The sequence below is a fragment of the Maniola hyperantus genome, chromosome 26 (genome assembly GCF_902806685.2).
Source record: "Maniola hyperantus chromosome 26, iAphHyp1.2, whole genome shotgun sequence".
NCBI lineage: Eukaryota > Metazoa > Arthropoda > Insecta > Lepidoptera > Nymphalidae > Maniola > Maniola hyperantus.
This window is the reverse complement of record NC_048561.1, coordinates 2,192,012-2,218,897: the sequence shown is the minus strand read 5'-3', so window position 1 is coordinate 2,218,897 and position 26,886 is coordinate 2,192,012. Positions and strand designations below refer to the sequence as shown.

Below are 26,886 nucleotides of genomic sequence, written 5' to 3'. Positions count from 1 at the left end.
AAACTGTCAACACAAATCAGTAACTCTGGGTTTTCCATACCCACTTCACGTTTCGATAGAACATAATTAAATACCTCAGTCCTATTTACTATGTGTATAAATAAATAACTAGTCATTATTTAATATATAAATGAGTTTTTTATGAATATAGTTTAGTGGTTTTGTGTTTTTTTAATATGTTTCAATATACAAGTCTGGTTTTCCTTGTTTTTATATGTGAGTATTTTTTTTGTTGTTATTTTTAATTGCACTGGAAGGAATCTGCGGACGTTTATTATTATTTTTCGTTTGATTAATTTTAGTGTTTAGGGTTCCGTACCTCAAAAGGAGAAACTGAACCCTTATAGGATCACTTTGTTGACTGTCTGTCTGTCGGTCTGTTAAGAAACCTACAGGGTACTTCCCATTGACCTAGAATCATGAAATTTGGCAGGTAGGTAGATCGTATAGCAGATATTCGGGGAAAAATTTGAAAACCGTGAATTTGTGGTTACATCACACAAAAAAATAAATAAATTGTGGTCATGAACTAATAATTAGTATTTTCAATTTTCGAAGCGCGATTACTAGCCTCAACTGGTGACAGAAGGGCTGGCTCATTTTTTGCGCAGCGGATCAGCCTGGCTGTCCAGCGCGGAAATGCAGCCAGTATTCTTGGCACCATTCCACGCGGTCATGATTTATATAGTAATTAGATAAGGCTAGCTTTAAGTTTTATTGTATTAAAAAAAAAAAAAAATTTTCGAAGTAAGATAACTATATCAAGTGGGGTATCATATGAAAGGTCTTCACCTGTGCATTATAAAACAGATTGTTATTTATTTTTATGCATCATAGTTTTTGAATTATCGTGCAAAATGTCGAATAAAGATAAAGATAGATAGAAATATAGTTGGCTTGTCTGGTCGGTGAAATAGGGGATTTTTTTTGTAAGGAAAACCAACGTTTACCTCAAATGTCGGATACTAAGAACTGGACTGAATTACCCAACGGCGTCATAATTACTTACGTAATAGGTATGATACTATGTGCCTCATAAGAAAGCTCAGAGTCACTCAGCGGGCGATGGAGAGAGCTATGTGCGGAGTTTCTCTACGTGATCAATGAGGAAACGAGGAGATCCGAAGGAGAACTAGAGTAACCGACATAGCTCGACAAGTTGCGAAGCTGAAGTGGCAATGGGCCAGGGCACATAGTTCGTACAACCGATACACGTTGGGGTCCCAAGGTGCTGGAATGGCGACCTCGCCCCAGAAGACGCAGTGTTGGAAGGCCCCCCACTAGGTGGACCGACGACATCAGACGAGTCGCAGGGAGCCGCTGGATGGCGGCGGCGCAAGACCGTGGCGTGTGGAAGTCCCTACAAGAGACCTATGTCCAGCTGTGGACGTCTATTGGTTGATGATGATGATGAGGTATGATACCTGATAACAGTTCGCGACAGGGTGACGTGGCGATCGGGGTTTGAGGCGGGGGGACGCCCGACACACCCGCACGTCACGCGCGCTATCCCGCACTGGGTTGGCGCGGGGGCTATGTGGCTGTGCGGGGCGTCCCTGCCCCGACTGCCAACTCCACCTGTCGCATAGTATAGATAGGTTTTTAGGGTTCCGTACCTCAAAAGGAAAAACGAAACCCTTATAGGATCACTTTGTTGTCTGTCTGTCCGTCGTGTCTGTCAAGAAAACCTATAAGGGTAGGTACCTAGAATCATGAAATTTGGTTGGCAGGGGTGGCACAAGTAAAGGAACAAATCCGAAAAGCGTGAATTTGTGAACGTGAAAAAAAATTAAAATGTGTTCATGAACAAATATTACTTAGTAAGTACATACCTATTTTAAATTTTCTTGGAGAGGGCTTTACTTGTACATTCTAAAACAGATTTTTATTTATTTTTATGCACAATAGTTTTTATTTATTTTTATGCACAATAGTTTTTGATTTATCGTTAAAATGTCGAAAAAATACGACTGTAGTACGGAACCGACACAGACAGACAACAAAGTGATCCTATAAGGGTTCCGTTTTTCCTTTTGAGGTACGGAACCCGAAAAAAATGTAATATTTTTGTCTTTTCAGTTACAAATCCGGTTTCTACAGCTGTAGTCGACAGTACATCATATCTTTGCGCGTAAGTAAGTTATTATTTACGTTACAGCCTCCGCTGTCCGTCCGTCCATCTGTCTGTCTGTCAAGCTGTATCTCGTGAACCAAAATAGGCACAGAGTTGCAAATCCTTCCCCGGGATGCAAGCTATCGCTGTACCAAATTCCGTCAAAATCGATTGAACGGATGGGCCGTTAAAAGCTAGCAGACAGACAGACAGACAGACAAACTTTCGCGTTTATAATAAACCAGCGACCCGCCCCGGCTTCGCATGGGTGCAGTGTAGATAATAATGTGGTGTCAGTGAGATTTCAATCTTTTTTGAGACTTAAACTATAGCTATAAACCTTCCTCTTGAATCACTCTATCTATTGGTGAAAACCGCATTAAAATCCGTTGCGTAGTTTGAAAGATCTACGCGTTCATACATGATACATACAGACAGCGGGAAGCTACTTTATTTTATACTATGTAAAGATAAAGGATGATGTAAAGATAAAGAAGATAGTATGGATTACGGAACTCTTTGCGTGCGAGTTGGACTCGTACTTGACCGATTTTTTTAGCTACTTATTAACTTTTTTTTAGTGCGGACGAGCATACGTGCGATGATGGAAGATGTATAGGTCTGGCCTCATTGTGTGATGGAATCCCGGACTGTGTGGACCTGTCCGACGAAGGTGTCTGCAGTGGACAAGGGTGAGTCGACCTAGTATTTACTTATTATTATAATGATTATAAATAAATCCGAATCCGTGAAAATACGGATCTGTTTTTTCAAAATGAATCCGAATCTTTCAAAGTGAATACGGATTCGGCTTCATTTTGAAAATACGGATATAAAAATATCTACATGTCATAAGCTACCATACAAAACAAAAGGAACGTATTTTCACGGACTCGAGTCGGATGAGTGCGTAACCGTCGTGACAGCGATCACGTACTCATCCGATCTGAATCCGTGAAAATACGGATATAAAAAATATATCTACTTACGATAAAATATGTCATAAGCTACCATACAAAACATAAAGGAACGTATCATCACGGATTCGGATCGAATGACTGCGTAACCGTCGTGACAGAGATCACGCACTCATCCGATCTGAATCCGTGAAAATACGGATATAAGAAATATATCTACGACAAAATAATGTCATAAGCTAGGTACCATACAAAACATAAAAAACTTATTTTCACGGATTCGGATCGGATGAGAGCGTAACCGTTTTAACAGCGATCACGACCTCATCCGATCCGAATCCGTGAAAATAAGGATATAAAAATATCTACGACATAATCCATACCTACTCCATACTAATATTATAAATGCGAAAGTGTGTCTGTCTGCTAGCTTTTCACGGCCCAACAGTTTAACCGATTTTGATAAAATTTGGTACAGAGTTAGCTTCCATCCCGGGGAAGGACATATGCTACTTTTTATCCCGGAAAATCAAAGAGTTCCCGCGGGATTTTGAAAAATGTAAATCCACGCGGACGAAGGGCGGACATAGTATGTCATAAGCTACCATACAAAACATAACGGAACGTATTTTCACGGATTCTGACTCAACATGTCCCACATAATTTAACTTTTCGGTTTTCATTTTTCCAGAAATGCAGTGTTGGAATGGGACATAGTTAAAAGGCAGGCGTCTTCTTGTCGGTAAGTTTATCTCTGGTTTAATTAGAGTCTGGCTAACGAAAGAAGAGACTGGAAAAGCGCGGCATGGGAGTTTTTTTTTATTTTTTTTTATTCAGATACAAGTTAGCCCTTGACTGCAATCTCACCTGGTGGTAAGTGATGATGCAGTCTAAGATGATAGCGGGCTAACCTGGAAAGGGTATGGCAGTTTTTATTAAACCCATACCCCTTTGGTTTCTACACGGCATCGTACCGGAACGCTAAATCGCTTGGCGGCACGGCTTTGCCAGTAGGGTGGTAACTAGCCACGGCCGAAGCCTCCCACCAGACCAGACCAGAAATTTAGAAATTATAATATTCCAAACCCCTGCCAGGAATCGAACCCGGGACCTGCCACTATTAAGACCACAGCGCTCACCACTGCGCCAGGGAGGACGTCAAAAATTGTCCATTTTCTTAGGAGCTTTGGGCCCCCCAATATAATTGTTGTCACCATGGTTTTAATTTTATTTTTACTGAACGTACGTTTTAACGTAAATATTACTTACCTATTTTGAATAAATTATTTGTCTTTTGACTTTTGACTCTTGGTTTCGTTTTGGGTATGGAACGCTAAAAAAGTAACTGTTGCAGTAAGAACCAGTGGCAGTGCCGAGACGGCAGCTGCATTGGCTTCGACGGCAAGTGCGACGGCGCGGTCGACTGCCCCGACGGCAGCGACGAGACCTTCCCACTGTGCCGGAAGACTCAGTAAGTATCATCATCGGACGTCCAGAGCTTGGCTCAGTTACATAGGGCTCTTGTAGGGACTTCCACACGCCACGGTCTTCCGCCTGAGCATTGTATTGAGGACTTCATGTCTTCCAGAGTCTCTGCTATAACGACTATGTCATCGGCAAATCGAAGGAGAGTGATGTACTCGCCGTTGATGGTAATGCCAAGTCCGTTTCAATCCAGAAGCTTAAAGATGTCCTCCAAAGCTGCGGTAAAGAGCTTCGGGGAGATTACGTCTCCCTGTCGAACTCCCCGCTGCAATTGGATTGGTCTGGACTGACATGGTGGCATTTTCATACAAGCACTTCAGCGCTTGGATATACCCGGTAGTCGATCCGGCATCTCTGTAAAGACCTCAACACAGCCCAAGTTTCCACCGAATCGAAGGCCTTCTCATAGTCCACAAACGCCAAGCAAAGTGGCCGATTATACTCTTCAGTCTACGTAACGTAATTTGACGTACTTTTTTAGTTAAATCGACCAACAGCGGACGTGGATTTTACGAATTTTGAATGACCCTCTATTTAATAATTCATTTTTGACATAGGCATCATTTCAATTCCAGATGCCAAAGCAACTGGTTCAGATGTACGTACGGCGCGTGCGTGGATGGGTCCGCTCCGTGCAACGGCGTGCGAGACTGTGCGGACAACTCCGACGAGCTTCTACCACGGTGTCGGAACGAGACCGACGAAGTGCGGTAGGTACTTTCCTTTTTTTTTAACGCTGGGAAATACATTTACGCATCCCCCCTCCTGAAAGCCAGTCAGCTAACCAGCCAGCCAACCAACTGGAAAGAAGGTATGTGATCTAAAACCCAGATGTGCACTAAAACCCAGCGGCACTCCTGTGTGTCGCCTGGCGACTGGGTCACGGGAACGCCGAAGCAAACCACCGCGACCCAGCCAGCGACGTCCGCCGAAGCGGACCCTCCACCTCCTCCACGCACGTCAGAGGTGCACCAACTATGTGCACCTCACCTCCCCCGGAGACCCAACGGGCGACAACGCAATCCCGCGCACGTCGCCCGCGTCTCATCCTCCGCCTCATCCACTGTGCCCTCTGCTAGTCAGAGGGACACGCGGAGAAACCTCCCCCTGCCAGGTCATTAGCCATGGCTAACAATATCCCCGAGGAGAGATTATTAGCCATGTTACCGGGGTGCACCGGCCCGAATATGCTCTTCCCCTCGGATGCCCGATGCTTCCAAAGGGGACCAGCAGCACCCAGGCACACTGGGAGATTACTTGGCTGGCACCCCGGTAGATACCTTCCTGCCGCAGGGCTTGTACAATTGCAGGATAAAATCCTACTTAAAATCAAACCTGTGAGGCTTGATGCCTGTGAGGCGAGAAAAAATCCAAAATATAAACAAGATCGGGGCCAATATATTTTGTTCTCGGCGGCATATATTGAACTAGCTTATGCTCGCGACTTCATTCGTGTGGACCACACAAATTTCAAACCCCTATTTCACCCCCTTAGGGGTTGAATTTTCAAAAACCCTTTCTTAGCGGATGCCTACGTCATAATAGCTATCTGCATGCCAAATTTCAGCCTGATCTGTCCAGTAGTTTTAGCTGTGCGTTGATAGATCAGTCAGTCAGTCAGTCAGTCAGTCACCTTTTCCTTTTATATATTTAGATTCCTCGTTACGCTCCGGATTCAAATTAACAGCCTCGAGCACAGATCACCCCCGAGGTACAAAATATCACTTTGGCCCCGAGTGACACAAATAACTATTATTTAAAGGGAAAAGGTGACTGACTGACTGGTTTATCTACGCACAGTTCAAACTACTGCACTGATCGGGCTGAAATTTGGCAAGCAGATAGCTATTATGACGTACGCATTCGCTAAGAAAGGATTTTTGAAAATTCAACCCCTAAGGGGGTGAAATAGGGGTTTGAAATTTGTGTAGTCCACGCGGATGAAGTCGCGATGAGTCGCATAAAGGTACGGACAGACGTGCTCAAAAAAAGCGTGCTTTTATGCTAGCTTAATGTTAGCATGCTCATGCAACTGTTCACATTTGCCAGCAATAAGCATGCTTAAATAAACTGTAGAGTTATATGTTGTATGTTGTACTGAGTACATGCTAATAAGCAAACCCTGTTCAGACGCGCTCGGAGCACGCCCCCTTCTACCCGCGCCTCAGGTAGCATGCTCGAAAATCAAACGTCGGTTGATTTTTGAGCATGCTATAAATAAGCATGCTCATTACATGACACACGTGCTACTAATGAGCACTTGCTCAATAAAAGCATGCTTTCGTGCTAGTAATGAGCACGTCTGTCCGTACCTTAAGCTAGTAACTATTAAAGATTAGGATGACCCACAAAAATCTCTCTTCCAGTGGGCGTTTCAAATGCAAGAATGGCCAGGAGATATCTTCCGTGGAACATTGTGATGGTGTCAAGGACTGTGCTGATGGCTCCGACGAGACCCTGGAGACATGCGCCGCCAAGACCTGCCCCGGATACCTGTTCCAGTGCGCGTACGGCGCCTGTGTCGACCAGGGCTCCGACTGCAATGGGGTAAGATACTTTTTTTTTATTAATATTACAATAAAACTTAAAGCTAGCCTTATCTAATTACTATATAAATCATGCCCACGTGGAATGGTGCCAAGAATACTGGCTGCATTTCCGCGCTGGACAGCCAGGCTGATCCGTTGCGCAAAAAATGAGCCAGCCCTTCTGTCACCAGATGAGGCTATTAATCGCGGTGAAATGTCTCGTAAAATTTTTTTAGCACTAAGACTCCATGGCCCCAGGGTCTCCACGGCAAACGGCACAAAAATGTAACACTCTATAAGAGAGGCATACTTGCGCCGCTTGCCGTTTTCAGCTGTTTCTGCTGCGGCTCCCGGTCTTGATGCTGTCTTCCTGATATGACACGGGGCCAATGTGTCAACGCAAGTTACGTCCCACATCAGCGCCCGTCCCCGTTCCCAGGGAACCAGCGTCAATCCATCTCTCCCAGGGTCTCTTGCCATAGATACTATCATACCTGATCATCATTATCATCATCAGGTGATATCCTCAGTAGCACAGCCATTGTGGTGAAGACTCCGACGAAATCCTGAAGCTTCTCCATTTCTCCCTACCATTTTGCTTTTAAAACCAGAGGACAAATTGCTATTGGTCACTTCGATCATGTCTACCAATCTCGCAAGAATACCAACATAAAAATAGTGCTGCCGTGCTTGTCAAAATTGACACAAAATTGTCAAAATTGAGATTGAATGTAAGTACAATCAATCCAATAATAATAAAACTAATATAATAACAGCTAATATCACAAAATGTCTGTGTGTACATTGATCACAGACAAACATGATTTGTGCAAAACTCATATAGGAAACTAGCTTATGCTCGCGACGACCGCGTGGACTACAGAAATTTCAAACCCCTATTTGACCCCCTTAGGAGTTGAATTTTTAATAATCCTTTCTTAGCGAATGCCTACGTCATAATAGCTATCTGCATGCCAAATTTCAGCCCGATCCGTCCAGTAGTTTGAGCTGTGCGTTGATAGATCAGTCAGTCAGTCAGTCAGTCATTCAGTGAAATGAAATGAAATGATTGAAATGAAATGAAATGAAATGAAATGAAATGAAATGAAATGATTTATTTGTTTTAAAAGGTCTTTTTACAATTGTGCCAGGGACCCTGAAGTAAGTTTGCAAAACCTGTATCTCAGGGTCCCCGCTCTCCCTCCTCCATCATTAACAAATAAACACTTATACAAAACTAAATTTAGTGATATGATATGAATATGAAACTTAAAAATATGTGTGTGTGTGTGTGTGTGTGTGTATGAGTGTGTGTGTGTACATATGTGTATCAGTGTGTATTGTATGTGAGTGTGAGTGAGTGTATGTGTGTGTGAGTGTGTACATGTGTATATTTTTAATAACAAATAACAAATTTCAAATTTAACCTACCTATTTATATTCCTACAAGTAATTCTGTTTCGTCGTACGTTTTTTCTTGTAACCACTTAGACAATGTTTTTTTTAATATCAAACTGTTTACTAGTGTGGAAATTGAGAATTTTGTTGATTTTATTGTAGAGATGTGCAGATTTTCTGGTGTACTGATTGCGAGAAAAAGACGTTTTTGCTGCAGCTATATTAATGACATTAAGTTTCCTTCTCCTTCGTACAATTAAAGGTTCAAATTTTGTGGATTTATGTACTTTCAGAATCGTTTGCAAAATATATAATTGTCTCACAGTTAATACCTGACTGGTTGAGTAAAGCTTGTGTGTAGGAAATCTATAAGGTTTCTGATACATGACCTTTAGTAAAGATCTTTGTGCTCTCTCTATATCGATGAATTTAGTTTTAACTGCACCACCCCAAACGGGGATGCAATAACCTAGTAAAGATTGAGCTAAAGCTATGTAAATTTTATTTAACAGGACTTTAGAGGCTATATGCCTAAGCATTTTAAAAATCCAAATTAGTTTTCGTATTCTACCACTAATTACTTCTATTTGTCTCTGCCATGATAGTCTATGATCTATTACAACGCCCAAATATTTAGTGGAGTTTACCCTGTTGATACTGGAGCAATTATTACAGTTACTATTACAGTTAGGAGCGTGCAATATCATGCTATAATCGGCCTCCGGCTGAGTTTTATTGGAGATGGAGAAACATATAAAATTAGTTTTTTCAGTATTTAATGTTAGTAAATTATTCTTCAGCCAGCGATCGATTTTAGCAAGTCCCAGTTCTGTTATATTTTTAACTTTTTCCCAAGTGGTTTCTGAAAAAACTATTGCAGTATCATCTGCGTAAGAAAAAATTTTTGCATTATTGATTTTTAAATTACAGAGTGCATTTATATAAATTAAGAACAATGTTGGTCCTAAAACACTACCTTTTGGCACCCCGTAAGAGATATCAAGATCTTGACTTATATGTTGCCCGATCTTAACTCTCTGGGTGCGTCCAGTAAGGTAGTCCTTGAAAAGAGACAGAGGGACATCTCTTATCCCAATATTTTCTAACTTTTTCACAAGAATGGGGACAGAGACAGTATCAAATGCTTTCTTTAAATCGAGAAATAAAGCAACACATTTTTTACCGCTATCGAGTTGTAGATCTATAAACGAGGTAAGTGCGATAACAGCATCTTCTGTAGATTTTCCATGTCTGAAACCGAACTGATAGTCTGAGAGAAGCTGGTATTTGTTTAGATAACTCAATAAACGTCTGTTCATTATCTTTTCTATTATTTTTGAGATCGAAGGTAAAACGGAAATTGGCCGATAATTATTAACATCCGCTCTGTCTCCACTCTTGTGAATAGGTGTTATATTAGATCGTTTAAGTAGTGAGGGAAAAATACCTTTATTAAAACAGAGATTTATTAAATGACAAATAATGGGAACTACATGGTCCTTAGCAAGCTTAAGGAACGAAGAAGGTATGTTATCCCATCCAGGGGCACTTTTCGCCTTGAGACTCATAAGCACATCATTCACTTCCTTACTGTCTGTATCTAACAACCCAAAAGAGTTTAACTGAGACTTATGAGTCTCACCTGACTCCAGATAACTTCCACTTGAAACAATGTCTTCTGCTAACTTTTTCCCTATACTGGCAAAATATTTATTGACATAATTCGCTGACTCAATAGGAGAAGACTTTATATTTAACAATTGTGTATTATCGGATTTTTTAGTATTCATGTTAGTAACTGATTTTATATTGTACCATAGCATTTTAGAATTTTTAAGTGATGCTCCCAGCTGTTTCCTGTCGTAGTCACGTTTTAACTTTTTAATTAAATTATTACAGAAATTGCGATATCTTTTATAACTTATTTTTAATATTTCATTGTGAGGTTCTAATCGTACTTTTTTTTGCATTTTGTTTCTGTTTTTTATACACCTCAAAATCCCGGGTGTAATCCATGGTTTGATCACCCGTTTACTTTTCAGTCAGTCACCTTTTCCTTTTATATATATAAGATTAGCTTATGCCCGCGACGTCGCCCGCGTGGACTACACAAAATTTCAAGGGTACCCCTATTTTACACCCCTTAGGGGTTGAATTTTCAAAAATCCTTTCTTAGCGAATGTAATGAATGCAAAATTTCAGCCTGATCCGTCCAGTGGTTTGAGCTGTGCGTTGATAGATCAGTCAGTCAGTCAGTTACTATTTTAGATTACTACGGCTGTCACCGCTTAGAGAAGAGAATTACAGTCGACGTTAGCCCGACTAGTTTCGAACCCATCCGGGGTCCTTTTTCAAGGAGTCAGTTCGCGCACGCGTCGCGGTTTAGACTGCGCGCCGCGCGTTTCGCTGCCCGCAGAGCCCGTTGTAAGAGAATTACAGTAATTAATTTTGAAAAATCGCATTTCAGAAAGAAGAATGCGCCGACGGCTCCGATGAATCGGATGAGCTCTGCAACAGGATCAGCCCGGGAGTCAAACCCGTGACCCCAACACCTACGCCACCTACTGACAAGTGAGATTCATTCGTTCTTTTTAAGGGTTCCGTACCTCTTTTTTAGGGTTCCGTACGTCAAAAACGGAACTCTTATAGGATCACTTTTTTGTCTGTCTGTCTGTCAAGAAACCTACAGGGTACTTCCCGTTGACCAGAATCATGAAATTTGGCAGGTAGGTAGATCTTATAGCTGACATTTGGGGAAAAATCTGAAAACCGTGAATTTAGGGTTAGATCACACAAAAAAATTAAATTGTGGTCATGAACTAATAATTAGTATTTTCAATTTTCTAAGTAAGATAACTATATCAAGTGGGGTATCATATGAAAGGTCTTCACCTGTACATTCTAAAACAGATTTATATTTATTTTTATGCATCATAGTTTTTGAATTATCGTGCAAAATGTCGAAAAAATACGACTGTATTACGGAACCCTCGTTGCGCGAGCCTGACTCGCACTTCGCCGGTTTTTTATAGAATACTAGCTGACGCCCGCGACTTCGTCCGCGTGGATTTACATTCCCCTTTTTGGATTGTATTTAGGTAGTATAACATCATCATCATCATGATCAACCCATCGCCGGCTCACTACAGAGCACGGGTCTCCTCACAGAGTGAGAAGGGTTTTGTCCATAGTCTACCACGCTAGCCATGTGCGGATTGGTAGACTTCACACACCTTTGAGAACATTATGGAGAACTCTCAGGCATGCAGGTTTCCTCACGATGTTTTCCTTCACCGTTAAAGCAAGTGATATTTAATTAATTAAAACGCACATAACTCCGAAAAGTTAGAGGTGCGTGCCCGGTCGTACTCTTTTAGCTGCATAAAAGCGTAAAAAGGGTGCTGGTTTGTCGTTTTAGCTGCATAATAGGTAACACACACTCTCTTTATCAGCCATGTTCAACTCTTGGGGCGACTGTTACCTTTGTTAATGCTGATATAACGCAGTTGTGGGCAGTTAATCAGCTAGTTGCTGAATAATTTGTGCCCAAATCAGAGTTATATCTTCTGAGGATGCTATTATTCAGCTATTATATAGAACGTTTATGCAGCTAAAGTTTCCAATGTGGACGGTAAATCAGTTGATATGCAGCACTTTTGTGTTACTTGGGCGGGATCGAACCCCCGACCTCCGATTAGAAGGCGGACGTCCTAACCACTAGGCTATCACAGCTGGCATTCTGGTTACACCCTGTATATTATTTGTTTTAAACCCTATCATTATACTTTCAGACCTTCTCAAGGGGGTAACTGCAAGCTGCCTCCCTACCCTCAGTTCGGCACATACACGGTCACCAACGTCCCTGGAGGGCTGCCTGGTGAATCCTACACCAGCGCATTCCTCAACATCACCTGCAACCCTGGCTTCGGAGTTGAGGAGATGAGAGACACCATCTGGTGCTACAACGGCATGTGGTCCAATACAATGCCCAAATGTGTTCGTAAGTATACAATTGTTATTTTTGTCTCTGTTATTTGTAAGGAATTACGTATAACAGAGAGAGACACCCCGTGTTCGCCATCTGCGTTAGTGTGAGTGCTACATCCGTACACAGTACACTAACGCGTGGAACAATACCTGCGCGAGCTCGCACTAGCATCGTAGGTCAGATGCTACTATACTATACATACTGTGTTTTACTCTTCTCAGACCTGGGCGCGTTTGGAACCCTAGTAGCTTTAGTTTTAAGTTCGCGTAAGAATTATCACCATTATTATCTTACAAATCGACAAGAATCGACAATCAAAAAGTGTAATTTTTTTTATTATTTTAGTTGGGACAGTAAACAGTAAAAGTTAAAACTAGGTACGACTTAAATCTAGCAAAATTGGCAAATATGTGTAACTAGGGCGACACAATATGAACAAACTGCTATTATAATAATATAAAAATATAAACAAACGACTAAACTATACAAAACAATTTAAACAACTAAATAGTGGGGCCGATTCTCCTGCACATAATCTCCAACTAAACCAAACTAACAGGTCCAAATCTAGTGCTATTCCTTTCCGCAATTTATTACCAACTATATTATATTAGATCCATCAGTCAGTCAGTCAGTCAGTCACCTTTTCCTTTTATATATTTAGATTTAGATTTTGAACAAATTATTTGATTTTTGATTTTGATTTTATCTTCATCTAATTTCTTACAGGTTTCTGCAGACTGAACAAGCACCCAAGCATAGAATACCGCTGCATCAGCACAGGCGCTTTCACAGGGTCCAGAGAATGTGGAACCTTGGAACCTGCAGGGACCATCGTCCAACCGATCTGCCGAACCCCCAATTATTACTACCCTGGGGTCCTCTCCAACATGAACTGTATTGATGGATACTGGGACTACATTGCCCTATGCAAGCCAGGTTTGAGAAACCCCACTAATATCACAATAACTATCAACGACAAAATCGAAATCAATATATCCAGTAATAATTTAAATAGTATCGTCATTAATAATTACGCTCAAAGTGATAATGTTAGAATAACTAACGCAAATAACGATAACGATTTTAAAATAACAGATACTAATAAAAATAGCAATATTAATAATGTTAAAATAACAGAAGCTAATAAAAATAGCAATCTTAATAATGTTAAAATAACAGAAGCTAATAAAAATAGCAATCTTAATAATGATAAAATAACAGAAGCTAACAAAAATAGCAATATTGATAACATAGAAATAACAACCAATAAAAGTAACCTTGATATCATTAGTTTCGACAATGATCAAGATTTTAATATTAATATTATTCCTAAAGAAAAACCCAAAGATGATAAAAGTAGTCCTATTTACAATAAGTATGACATAGACGAAGGTGATTGGAGAATCGGTCAGGCGCAAGTCGTCAGACCGACAGATGATGATGATGATGATGATGATGATGAGCCTACCAGTACTAGTAATATTAACCCTGTCATATTTTTCAGAAATAATTAATTATTAATTAATCTAAATATATAAAAGGAAAAGGTGACTGACTGACTGACTGACTGATCTATCAACGCACAGCTCAAACTACTGGACGGATCGGGCTGAAATTAGGCATGCAGATAGCTATTATGACGTAGGCACCCGCTAAGAAAGGATTTTTGAAAATTAAACCCCTAAGGGGGTGAAATAGAGGGTTGAAATTTGTGTAGTCCACGCGGACGAAGTCGCGAGCATAAGCTAGTAAACCATAATTAAGTATAAATATAATTGGAAATATCTATTTTTATACGCTATCCACGGAGATAAATTAATAAAGCGCTCTCTCTCTGTTGACTGTTGAGTAATCCCATACAAAAAACCTAGACAAAAAAGTCTAAGTCAAATGATTTATTCAAAATAGGTAATAAATTATTCTTTTTGATAGTCAGTAGATTTAGTGGTGATAATTATTACGCAAAATTAAAACTGAAACTACGAGGGTTCCAAACGCGCCCAGGTCTGAGAAGAGCCCACAACAAACTCAGAGTAACAAAGAGAGCCCTAAATTATCTTCTCTCCGTGGATAGAGTGTAATTATTATAATAATGCGATAGATACAAAACATATTAAAATATCCAAAGATAGACCTCCTAACCAAATATTCAATGTAAGTAAAATAATATACATAATAATTATATGCCAGGCATTTTTTGCTAAACCATTAATTATTGAGCATTATTTTGTATGTCATATTTGCGTCTTGTACTTAAATCAAATAAGTTGTGTAACTTCGCTTAAGGTGCCTATCCATTAGAGTGGAGACAAACGGAACAAAGCGTAGCGGAGATGTGTAACCTTAGATCAATTAGAGCCTCAATAGCTCAACCGGTAAAGGAGTGGACTGAAAACCGTAAGGTCGACGGTTCAAACCCCGCCCGTTGCACTATTGTCGTACCTACTCCTAGCACAAGCCTGACGCTTAGTTGGAGAGGAAAGGGGAATATTTGTCATTTAACATGGCTAATAATTATTCTTTTAAAAAAATAATTAGATTGTTGTTCGTGGGGCAAGGATGCCTGATCCTTTTTCAAGGATCTGTTATAGGTGACCGGAGGACTGGCAGTTTTTTTTAAAGAAGATTAGCCAAGTTAATTGCGGACTAATATTCCCCTTTCTCCTCAAATTAAGCGTAAAGCTTGTACTAGGAGTAGGTGCGACAATAGTGCAACGGGTGGAATTTGAACCGGCCACCTTTCGGTTTTCAGTCCGTTGAGCTATCGAGGCTCTTAAACTTAGTTCCTTTAATTTAAGAAATAAATAAACAAATGATTATTTATTGAGAAAGAAATTATCCCGTAATCTATCAATAATCTGATGACGCCTCCGCTGCACCGCACCGGTCTGCTTCGATGGATAGGCGCCTTAAATTTTGGCATATTTTGATTTAGTAATGGCAGTTTAGTAATGGTAGCCTACCACAAGTGGTCGTTAGTATAATAAAAAAGTACCTGCCATTGGTACCTGCAACTTCACTCGTGTGTAATATGTTGGCACCATTGCTTTGTTTCTTTACCTCTCAGAACTTAGGGTTTATTATTGTGTGATTTGCAATGGTGCCAACATATTACTTACGCGTCAAGTTACGATGAACTGAAAATACCGTCAAGTGTCCCCTTTGTTCTTGTTTGAATATTCTAAGCCTTTGTTCTCCAACAGCGCCCCCCTGTCAATGTCATTCAAGTGCCAAGATAGCCTTGTCGCACTGTAATAACTTTAAAAGTGGCAGTATATTTTTTTAATTAAACAACCACTTATGACAGTTTATACAGTGCCTCAAATAACTATTGCAGGAGTATGTTCCTAAACTAAAATCGACTTGGTCAAAGTTCCTAGAACACTTAAAACTGCATTTTAAGGTACCTTACCTACCTACATTCATTGTTGCACCTTGAAGTATTATCAAGTAGGTACCTACTTATAACCCGTCGGAAATATCTGCGAAGCTGGCTTTACGGCGTTATGCAACGGTACTGGCACTGGTACTGACAACGGTACTGGTAGAACGTAGTATTTATGTAGGTACTTTACTCTTTGGGTACCTACTGACTGAAAATGGATGAGTTGCGGGCAAGCGCGAGAAAAAGCGCATTCCAGCAAGATGTGCAGATATTTCCGACGGGTTGTAGATACATACCTAGATATTAATTTTTTTAGGTAAATTGTAAAAAAATAAATATAGTATGAGTACAGTAGCCGGCAGGAAACGTACATCGACCTTTAGAAAGACATTTCGGCTTGTGGCTGTCTCTGTCACTCATACCTGTGACGTTTTGTCGGTCTTAACGACAGAGACAACGCTCTACGAAACCGCAAAAACCTTCTAAAGGTCGATGTACAATATTTCTTGTCGGGTAGGTACTGTAGTTAATAGTTACTCGTATCACAGAATTCACAGAATTGTTAATAAGGAAATAGAAATGGTTAGGGGGGGGTTCCCACTTGAACGTAAACAATGGGTGTAATAAACCAAACACTGATAGAGCCCATTCATTATTTTATTAACAGGAAGATAACATTGGGAAAAATATCCGAACGATTTGAAACGCCGCGCGCACGTGTTTACAAAGATTTCACCTGCCCACGACTTAATCCTATTGTTATTGCTAATGACGGTCTCAAGTGGAAACACGCCAGGTAATATTGAATGCACTATACCATTTCTATGCCCAATCTGAATTCTGCGATAGTTTCTAAATTGTAAATTGTAATGTTAACAGGATGTTTGGTTTGAAAATAAAGTTTTATACGTATTTTAATAAAATTATTAGTTTGATTTTTAACCTTCATCCTTTACGTCCTATTAACATTACCTTTTCCACTTTCGGCCCTACCTGTACCTGTAATGTACATCAGCCTTTAAGAAGGAGATAGCAGATTTGTTGTGTAGCGTTGTCCCTGTCCTTGAGACTGACAAATAGGTATGAGTGAGTACAGTGAAGCTCATCGTATATTTCAGAGTGTGGAACGATCACGCCCCTGGCCAAACCCCTCATAATAGGGGGTCGCACGGCCAAGAAGGGGGAGCTACCATGGCATACGGGCATCTACGACAAGATGTACACCCCCTACATGCAGGTCTGTGGCGGCTCTCTGATCTCCACAACCGCTGTTATATCAGGCAAGTTATACGTGTTAAACTAACTAATATTCCCCTTTCCTCTCCAACTAAGCGTCAGGCTTGTGCTAGGAGTAGGTACGACAATAGTGCAACGGGCGGGGTTTGAACCGTCAACCTTTCGGTTTTTAGTCCACTCCTTTAAGTACATCTTACTAGGTGATGCCCGCGACATAGTCTGCGTAGATTTAGTAGAACCGTGGGAACTCTTTGATTTTCCGGGATAAAAAGTTACCTATGTCAGTCTCCGGGATGCAAGCTACCTCTGTACCTTTCATTAGGTAAAATCGCTTAAACTGTTGGCTTAAGATGGGACGCGTTTACCTAGAAGTTGCCTATTCACTCTTGTTTTAAACTTTTAAAGATACCCGGGTTGTAATTGGTAGGAAACCCATATCGTGGAAGAGTATTCCAAACCTTAGCCATGCGTATGAGGAATGATGACGCAAAAAATTTCGTGCGTGTAGATGGGATGTCGACGACATAAGGATGGAAACTCGCGCGACGTCTTGCGGTTCGGTGATAAAATGGTGAAGGGGGACAAGATAATCGGATGCATCTACCACTGGTTCGGAATGCCTTTCCTACCGAGAAGAACCAGCAAGAAACTCGGCGGTTGCTCTTTTCAAATATTTGATATAGTTACAAGATTATGCCATGTATAAAATAGTATTTGCAGTCTTGTGGGTTGCTGGAACGAGCTGCAGGTCAAATCCACGCTCTTTTATCATTTAGATAATCTTGAATGAAAAATAATTCTACTCTATTCAAAGCGTTGCTTCCATCCGCAAAGAGAATTAAGCTCTCAAGTCGCGTCTAAGAAGTTTTAAACCAAAAAAATCTTTTGTTGGTATGCCTCCAGCTGCCCACTGCTTCTGGAGCGACTCTGAGAAGAAGCTGCCAGCCGCCAACTACGCCGTGGCGGTCGGCAAGCTGTACCGCCCCTGGAACAACGTCAAGGACGAGGGCGCGCAGAAGTCTGACGTAAGTCCTACCAGCTGGTCTACCGCCGGCATCCTACACCCTCGTTTCACTCCCTCATTACCTATCTACCACAGAAAATTTAACGTAAAAAAAAAAGTAGCCTATGTCGATCCCTGGGATGAAAGCTAACTCTGTAGCAAAGTTCATTAAAATCGGTTGAACGGTCGGGCCGTGAAACAACAGCAGACAAACAGACAGGCAGACAGACAGACACACTTTCCCATTTATAATTATTAAGTATGGAAAAGCTGTGGTTAGGACGTCCGCCTTCCAATCGGAGGCCGGGGGTTCGATCCCGGGCACGCACCTCTAACTTTTCGGAGTTATGTGCGTTTTTAGGGTTCCGTACCTCAAAAGGAAAAACGGAACCCTTACAGGATCACTTTGTGGTCTGTCTGTCTGTCTGTCTGTAAACCTAAACCTAAACCTTCCCGTTGACCTAGAATCATGAAATTTGGCAGGTAGGTAGATCTTTATAACTGACATTTGGGGCAAAATGTGAAAACCGTGAAAAAAAATTAAATTGTGGTCATGAACTAATAATTAGTTTTTATTAATTTTCGAACTATATCAAGTGGGGTATCATATGAAAGGTCTTCACTTGTGCATTCCAAAACAGATTTTAGAGTATCGAGTAGCGAGTAGCGAGAAGCGAGTAGCGAGAAGCGAGTAGCGAGAAGCGAGAAGCGAGAAGCGAGTAGCGAGAAGCGAGTAGCTAGAAGCGAGTAGCGAGAAGCGAGTAGCGAGAAGCGAGTAGCGAGAAGCGAGTAGCTAGAAGCGAGTAGCGAGAAGCGAGTAGCGAGAAGCGAGTAGCGAGAGGCGTGTAGCTAGAAGCGAGAAGCGAGAAGCGAGTAGCGAGAAGCGAGTAGCGAGAAGCGAGAAGCGAGAAGCGAGAAGCGAGAAGCGAGTAGCGAGTAGCGAGAAGCGAGAAGCGAGAAGCGAAAAGCGAGTAGCGAGAAGCGAGTAGCGAGAAGCGAGAAGCGAGAAGCGAGTAGCGAGAAGCGAGAAGCGAGTAGCGAGAAGCGAGTAGCGAGAAGCGAGTAGCGAGAAGCGAGTAGCGAGTAGCGAGAAGCGAGTGGCGAGAAGCGAGTGGCGAGATGCGAGTAGCGAGAAGCGAGTAGCGAGAAGCGAGTAGCGAGAAGCGAGAAGCGAGAAGCGAGAAGCGAGTAGCGAGAAGCGAAAAGCGAGTAGCAAGAAGCGAGAAGCGAGTAGCGAGAAGCGAGTAGCGAGAAGCGAGTAGCGAGAAGCGAAAAGCGAGTAGCGAGTAGCGACAAGCGAGTAGCGAGTAGCGAGTAGCGAGAAGCGAGTAGCGAGAAGCGAGTAGCGAGAAGCGAGTAGCGAGAAGCGAGTAGCGAGAAGCGAGTAGCGAGAAGCGAGTAGCGAGAAGCGAGTAGCGAGAAGCGAGTAGCGAGAAGCGAGTAGCGAGAGGCGTGTAGCTTGAAGCGAGTAGCGAGAAGCGAGTAGCGAGAAGCGAGAAGCGAGAAGCGAGTAGCGAGAAGCGAGAAGCGAGAAGCGAAAAGCGAGTAGCGAGAAGCGAGTAGCGAGAAGCGAGAAGCGAAAAGCGAGTAGCGAGAAGCGAGAAGCGAGTAGCGAGAAGCGAGTAGCGAGAAGCGAGTAGCGAGAAGCGAGTAGCGAGAAGCGAGTGGCGAGAAGCGAGTAGCGAGATGCGAGTAGCGAGAAGCGAGTAGCGAGAAGCGAGAAGCGAGAAGCGAGAAGCGAGTAGCGAGAAGCGAAAAGCGAGTAGCAAGAAGCGAGAAGCGAGTAGCGAGAAGCGAGTAGCGAGAAGCGAAAAGCGAGTAGCGAGTAGCGACAAGCGAGTAGCGAGAAGCGAGTAGCGAGTAGCGAGAAGCGAGAAGCGAGAAGCGAGTAGCGAGTAGCGAGAAGCGAGTAGCGAGAAGCGAGTAGCGAGATGCGAGAAGCGAGAAACGAGTAGCGAGTAGCGAGAAGCGAGAAGAGAGAAGCGAGTAGCGAGAAGCGAATAGCGAGTAGCGAGTAGCGAGAAGCGAGAAGCGAGAAGCGAGAAGCGAGTAGCGAGAAGCGAGTAGCGAGAAGCGAGTAGCGAGAAGCGAGTAGCGAGTAGCGAGAAGCGAGAAGAGAGAAGCGAGTAGCGAGAAGCGAATAGCGAGTAGCGAGTAGCGAGAAGCGAGAAGCGAGTAGCGAGTAGCGAGAAGCGAGAAGCGAGAAGCGAAAAGCGAGTAGCGAGAAGCGAGTAGCGAGCAGCGAGAAGCGAAAAGCGAGTAGCGAGAAGCGAGAAGCGAGTAGCGAGAAGCGAGAAGCGAGTAGCGAGAAGCGAGTAGCGAGAAGCGAGTGGCGAGAAGCGAGATGCGAGTAGCGAGAAGCGAGAAGCGAGAAGCGAGAAGCGAGTAGCGAGAAGCGAAAAGCGAGAAGCGAGTAGCAAGAAGCGAGAAGCGAGAAGCGAGAAGCGAGTAGCGAGTAGCGACAAGCGAGTAGCGAGAAGCGAGTAGCGAGTAGCGACAAGCGAGTAGCGACAAGCGAGTAGCGAGAAGCGAGTAGCGACAAGCGAGTAGCGAGAAGCGAGTAGCGAGTAGCGAGAAGCGAGTAGCGAGAAGCGAGTAGCGAGAAGCGAGTAGCGAGATGCGAGTAGCGAGAAGCGAGTAGCGAGAAGCGAGAAGCGAGAAGCGAGAAGCGAGTAGCGAGTAGCGAGAAGCGAGTAGCGAGAAGCGAGTAGCGACAAGCGAGTAGCGAGAAGCGAGTAGCGAGTAGCGAGAAGCGAGTAGCGAGTAGCGAGAAGCGAGAAGCGAGAAGCGAGAAGCGAGTAGCGAGAAGCTAGAAGCGTGTAGCTAGAAGCGAGTAGCGCGAAGCGAGTAGCAAGAAGCGTGTAGCTAGAAGCGAGTAGCGAGAAGCGAGAAGCGAGTAGCGAGAAGCGAGAAGCGAGTAGCGAGTAGCGAGGAGCGAGTAGCGAGAAGCGAGTAGCGACAAGCGAGAAGCGAGTAGCGACAAGCGAGTAGCGAGTAGCGAGTAGCGAGAAGCGAGAAGCGAGTAGCGACAAGCGAGTAGCGACAAGCGAGTAGCGACAAGCGAGTAGCGAGAAGCGAGTAGCGAGAAGCGAGTAGCGAGAAGCGAGTAGCGAGAAGCGAGTAGCGAGATGCGAGTAGCGAGAAGCGAGTAGCGAGAAGCGAGAAGCGAGAAGCGAGTAGCGAGAAGCGAGTAGCGAGAAGCGAGTAGCGAGTAGCGAGTAGCGAGAAGCGAGTAGCGAGAAGCGAGTAGCGAGAAGCGAGTAGCGAGTAGCGAGAAGCGAGAAGCGAGTAGCGAGTAGCGAGTAGCGAGAAGCGAGTAGCGAGAAGCGAGTAGCGAGAAGCGAGTAGCGAGAAGCGAGAAGCGAGTAGCGAGTAGCGAGTAGCGAGAAGCGAGTAGCGAGAAGCGAGTAGCGAGAAGCGAGAAGCGAGTAGCGAGAAGCTAGAAGCGTGTAGCTAGAAGCGAGTAGCGCGAAGCGAGTAGCAAGAAGCGTGTAGCTAGAAGCGAGTAGCGAGAAGCGAGAAGCGAGTAGCGAGAAGCGAGAAGCGAGTAGCGAGTAGCGAGAAGCGAGTAGCGAGAAGCGAGTAGCGAGAAGCGAGAAGCGAGTAGCGAGTAGCGAGAAGCGAGTAGCGAGAAGCGAGTAGCGACAAGCGAGTAGCGAGAAGCGAGTAGCGACAAGCGAGTAGCGAGAAGCGAGTAGCGAGTAGCGAGAAGCGAGAAGCGAGTAGCGAGAAGCGAGTAGCGAGAAGCGAGTAGCGAGATGCGAGTAGCGAGAAGCGAGTAGCGAGAAGCGAGAAGCGAGAAGCGAGAAGCGAGTAGCGAGAAGCGAGAAGCGAGAAGCGAAAAGCGAGTAGCGAGTAGCGAGAAGCGAGAAGCGAGTAGCGAGAAGCGAGAAGCGAGTAGCGAGTAGCGAGTAGCGAGAAGCGAGTAGCGAGAAGCGAGAAGCGAGTAGCGAGTAGCGAGATGCGAGTAGCGAGAAGCGAGTAGCGAGAAGCGAGTAGCGAGAAGCGAGTAGCGAGATGCGAGAAGCGAGTAGCGAGTAGCGAGAAGCGAGTAGCGACAAGCGAGTAGCGAGTAGCGAGAAGCGAGTAGCGAGAAGCGAGAAGCGAGTAGCGAGTAGCGAGAAGCGAAAAGCGAGTAGCGAGTACCGAGAAGCGAGTAGCGAGATGCGAGTAGCGAGAAGCGAGAAGCGAGAAGCGAGTAGCGAGAAGCGAGTAGCGAGAAGCGAGTAGCGGCTAGCGAGAAGCGAGTAGCGACAAGCGAGTAGCGAGAAGCGAGTAGCGAGTAGCGAGAAGCGAGTAGCGAGAAGCGAGAAGCGAGAAGCGAGTAGCGAGAAGCGAGAAGCGAGTAGCGACAAGCGAGTAGCGACAAGCGAGTAGCGAGATGCGAGTAGCGAGAAGTGAGTAGCGAGTAGCGAGAAGCGAGTATGTCAAGAAACCTACAGGGTTGACCTGGAATCATGAAATTTGGCAGGTAGGTAGATCTTATAGCTGAAATTTGGGGAAAATCTGAAACCGTGAATCACACAAAAGAAAATTGCGGTCATGAACTAATAATTAGTATTTTCAATTTTCTAAGTAAGATAACTATATCAAGTGAAAGGTCTTCACCTGTGCATTCTAAAACAGATTTTTATTTATCATCATCGTTTTTGAATTATCGTGCAAAATGTCGAAAAAATACGACTGTAGTACGGAACCCTCAATGCGCGAGCCTGACTCGCACTTGTTTAAGTAATTAAAATATCACTCGCTTTAACGGTGAAGGAAAACATCGTGAGGAAACCTGCATGCCTGAGAGTTCTCCATAATGTTCTCAAATGTGTGTGAAGTCTGCCAATCCGCACATGGCTGCCGTGGTAGACTATGGCTAAAACCCTTCTCACTCTGAGAGGAGACCTGTGCTCTGTAGTGAGCCGGTGATGGGTTGATCATGATGATGGAGTAAGCTTTCGGTTTATGGTAGATCAACTGGTTTTGTTGCAGGTTGCAGAAATAAAGCTAACTGCCCGCTACCAGGGCGCGGCTGCGAACTACCAGGACGACATAGCCATAGTGATAGTGGTCACTCCATTCGTCTACCAGCCGTCCATACGACCCGTCTGCATCAATTTTGATGTGCTTTTCGACTTGCAACAGATGACTCCAGGCACAATGGGAAAGGTACTTTTTTTTTTTTATTTTTAATTTATATAGCGCTTGGCTGCAATCATAGATAATACATAATATACTGGTATAGATGCGCCACTGACAAATCTGCCTTTTTTAACTACACGACCTCTCCACTAGATGGCGCTAGCATATTATATACCTAAGCACCTAGTAATAGTACCTTTGCTTACTTTTGAGGGTTTATTAAGTATCTGTGTAAATAATCTAAAACAGAAAACCACAACGTGAAAAGAATCTATCGTTTTGTGGTTTTTTGCTTATAGTTTTAAATGCACAATAGTGAGATTTAAGTGCACATAGTGACATCTAGTACAGGTTTAAGGCTTTATGCGAATTAATTTAGCACGTCCTGAGCGCTAGATGGCACCGCTTTCCATACATTAGGTTTGTATTAGTTGAATGTACGTCACTGTCACCCCCATGGCTGCAATCATGGCATGGCATTGGTGGCAAGTGATGATGCGGCCCAAGAAGGAGCGCGCTTGCCTAGAAGTTGCCTATTCACTCTTGACTTGAAGGTACGGTATTATAATTGGAGGGGAAAACTGTTGCTGGAAGGGGTCCCGTAACATTCAGATTTTAACTTTTTTATTTATTATTCTGGTAAAGTTAGCCCTTGACTGCAATCTCACCTGGTGGTGAGTGATGAATGATGATGCAATCTAAGATGGATGCGGGCTACTTAGCCTGGCCGGGTTATGGCAGTTACGACAAAAGCTACTTTTTATACCGGCATATCAAACATCAGTTCCTACGGAATTTTGAAAATAGCATAACTCTAGCTCAAAAAGGGCTCCTTTGCTGCTCAGTCTTCAGTCAGTGCAGTCAGTGCTTTGCTGATCAGTGAGCAAAAGTGGTTTTTTCTCTCCAAGTAAAAAAAGTGTTTTGAATTTAGAACGCTCTAGATTTGCATTTCTTCAAAATTTATTGTGTCAGGAAACGTTCGGAAATTTTGTATGTACTATTTATACTTACACCGCATTCCAACATTTTTATTTTATGAACATTTTTTGAACTCTCTACCTACTTATTAAATTTTTTGTCTTTTAATTAAAATATGTTTTTAAGACTATAAGTAATTTAGTGAAACAACAGGAAACATAAAAGAAAATTAAAATTAATTAGTTACCTACTTTATAGTTTTAACTTTTAGTTATTTTATGAATGAAGTAATTCCGAATGCAAACAAAAAAGAAATAAAAAATGGTGAAAAAAAACATGTTTAAGTATATCTTAATTAGGTCATTTATTTGAAGATATAGATATTATTAACTGTTGTAACAGTTTAAAAAGTAATTAAATGAGTGAATCTACTCTAACTTATAGATAGGTATCGGAATTAAAAAACGTCTAAAGCTGAATTAAACTTTCTTTCGGAAAAGTCGCGTGAAAATAACTGTCACTACCCACATCTTGTATACAAGTTGTAGAAAAGTTGTGTACATCACACGATAGTAAAGTTCTATGTGTCTTGTGCCTTTGAATCCTGAGTGTACCTATTATAGAATCCTTCGCTCGCTCGGGATTCAAACTAAGCACTCGCTGTAAAGAGGCATCAATCAAACACGAGCATCAAGCATGCACTGATTTATTAATTTACTGATATATTTTTTATACTTTGACAAGTCATCTGTCATATCAATTCCTTACTCTACCCTCACAATCGCAACATAAGTTTGCTATCGTGTTGAACAAATAACTAGGTATAATTATGCTTGTTTTTAATGTTAGCTTTATCACCCAGGTAGCAGGCTGGGGTCTGACCACATCAGCGGGCGGCGCGTCGCAGATTCTCAAGGTGGTGGAGATGCCCGTCGTCGCCATCGACGAGTGCCGCGCGCGCTCGCCTGTCAGCTTCCGAGTTCACTTGACGAGCGACAAGATATGCGCCGGGTACACTAATGGTGAGATCAGGTAGCAGGCTGGGGTCTGACTGACCACATCAGCGGGCGGCGCGTCGCAGATCCTCAAGGTGGTGGAGATGCCTGTCACCTTCCGGGTTCACTTGACGATCCTTTGTTGTCGCGCAGGTACGACGCTGTGCCAGGGCGACAGCGGCGGCGGCCTGGCGTTCCCCACCGTGGAGCAAGCGACGGAGCGACACTACCTGCGCGGCGTCGTGTCCGTGTCGCCGATCAGCGACGACGCGTGCAACCAGGACACGCTGGTCGCGTTCACGCAGGTCACCAAGCACGAGCACTTCATCAAGCCGTACCTGTAGATACAGTCAGACGTCACCCAAAATGTTTGCGGACGAGCTGGTTTTACCTGCGATCATAGCATTTATATATTACTAGCTTATGCTCGCGACTTTGTCCGCGTGGACTATATAAATTTTAACCCCCTATTTCACTCCCTTAGGGATGGAATTTTCAAAAATCCTTTCTTAGCGGATGCCTACGTCATGATAGCTATCTGGATGCCAAATTTCAGCCCGATCCATCCAGTAGTTCAAGCTGTGCATTGATAGATCAGTCAGTCAGTCACCTTTTCGTTTTATATATTTAGATTTACATCACTAGTGACACAATAGTTATTTTCACCTCTTTAGTTCAAAAAGACGTCCTTGCGAGTCGTCTCGTCTCTCTGGGTGTGCAAAAACGACTTTTGCACACCCAGTGAGAAATAGTTATTTGTTATGCAAGGCTGCAAAATTGTTATTTTGTCGCGAGAGTTTGTATTGAATCCTGAGCGTAGCGAGAAATTCAAAGGCTCGAGAGCAAATAAATTTGCAGCCGTGCGAAACACACAGCTTTTCATCTCACTACAGCGAGGAAAACGCTAAATGCTTGATACAAGAGGCGCCAATACCGTGGAGGTTACAATAAATTGTTTCTATACTAATATAACTAAAATACTTAGAAGCCAAAATACTTAGAATAAAAAAAACATTTTCATAATTCAACGAACTTCATAACATTGTTTGCTCAATAAAGCTGAAACGGAGTGGGTAGGTATTATGAAAGAAAAAAGTAAGTAGGTAGGTACGCAATCATAGACACACACACACAGTTCGTCACGTTCGAATTTTAACTCACTTTGCACGCTAGCGAGCAAAATTACCACTTTCCACTCAGATTTCAAAGGGCAAAAGTATTGTTTCCGAGCGAGTGAGATGAAAAAGTATTTTTTAATTTAGAACGCTCTGGGTTGGTATTACCTTAGTTCAGTGTTTCAATTCAATTTCTTCAGTCGGTCGGAAAAATCGCGAGTGGTTCAACAAGATAGCAAAGTCCGTTTTTGTTGCGAGTGTCTAGTTTGAATCCCGAGCAAACGAAAGAGCTACGCTTGTGATTCTTAAGTAAAGTTAGAGTGTAGTGAGGGGGTCAAAGGACAAGAAACAAAAACTTTGCTATCGTAACATACATGCAAGAAAGTACCTAATAAAGATAAAGACAATTTTTTGTATGCCCATTTTTTTTAATTTTTGTCTGTGTTTAGAATTGTGTCGTTCATAAAATGAATATATTTAATTCATTTCGTTTCTATATGTTGTTTTTTTTTAATTTAAATATATTTACAATAAAACTTAAAGCTAGCCTTATCTAATTAACTGACTACTATACAAATCATGCCTGCGTGTCTTGTCTGATGACGTCAAGTTCTATAGAACAAATGGGACTTACCCGACACGACCGGAGAGCACAGCGCTCACCACTGC

At 42.9% G+C, this 26,886-nt stretch overlaps 1 protein-coding gene across 2 annotated transcripts; it reads left to right on the top strand.

Moving 5' to 3' along the window:
* The first annotated feature begins 12 nt into the window (after positions 1-12).
* LOC117994340 (modular serine protease-like) lies at positions 13-26,713 on the top strand. 2 transcript variants are annotated; one of them, XR_011238210.1, is made up of 16 exons: positions 13-216; positions 2,080-2,131; positions 2,695-2,805; positions 3,722-3,772; positions 4,385-4,501; positions 5,091-5,225; positions 6,882-7,062; positions 10,909-11,012; positions 12,233-12,441; positions 13,159-13,368; positions 16,936-17,097; positions 17,957-18,078; positions 23,040-23,216; positions 24,970-25,129; positions 25,256-25,805; positions 25,845-26,713. XR_011238210.1 is itself a non-coding variant. In XM_034982246.2 (15 exons), exons 1-15 carry the CDS (start codon positions 177-179, stop codon positions 25,444-25,446), a joined length of 2,022 nt encoding a protein of 673 aa, XP_034838137.1. In that variant the 5' UTR covers positions 13-176; the 3' UTR covers positions 25,447-26,713. The 2 variants fall into 2 exon arrangements, 1 of the variants encoding a protein (XP_034838137.1); XM_034982246.2 differs by having other exon boundaries at positions 25,256-26,713.
* Positions 26,714-26,886: the final 173 nt, after the last annotated feature.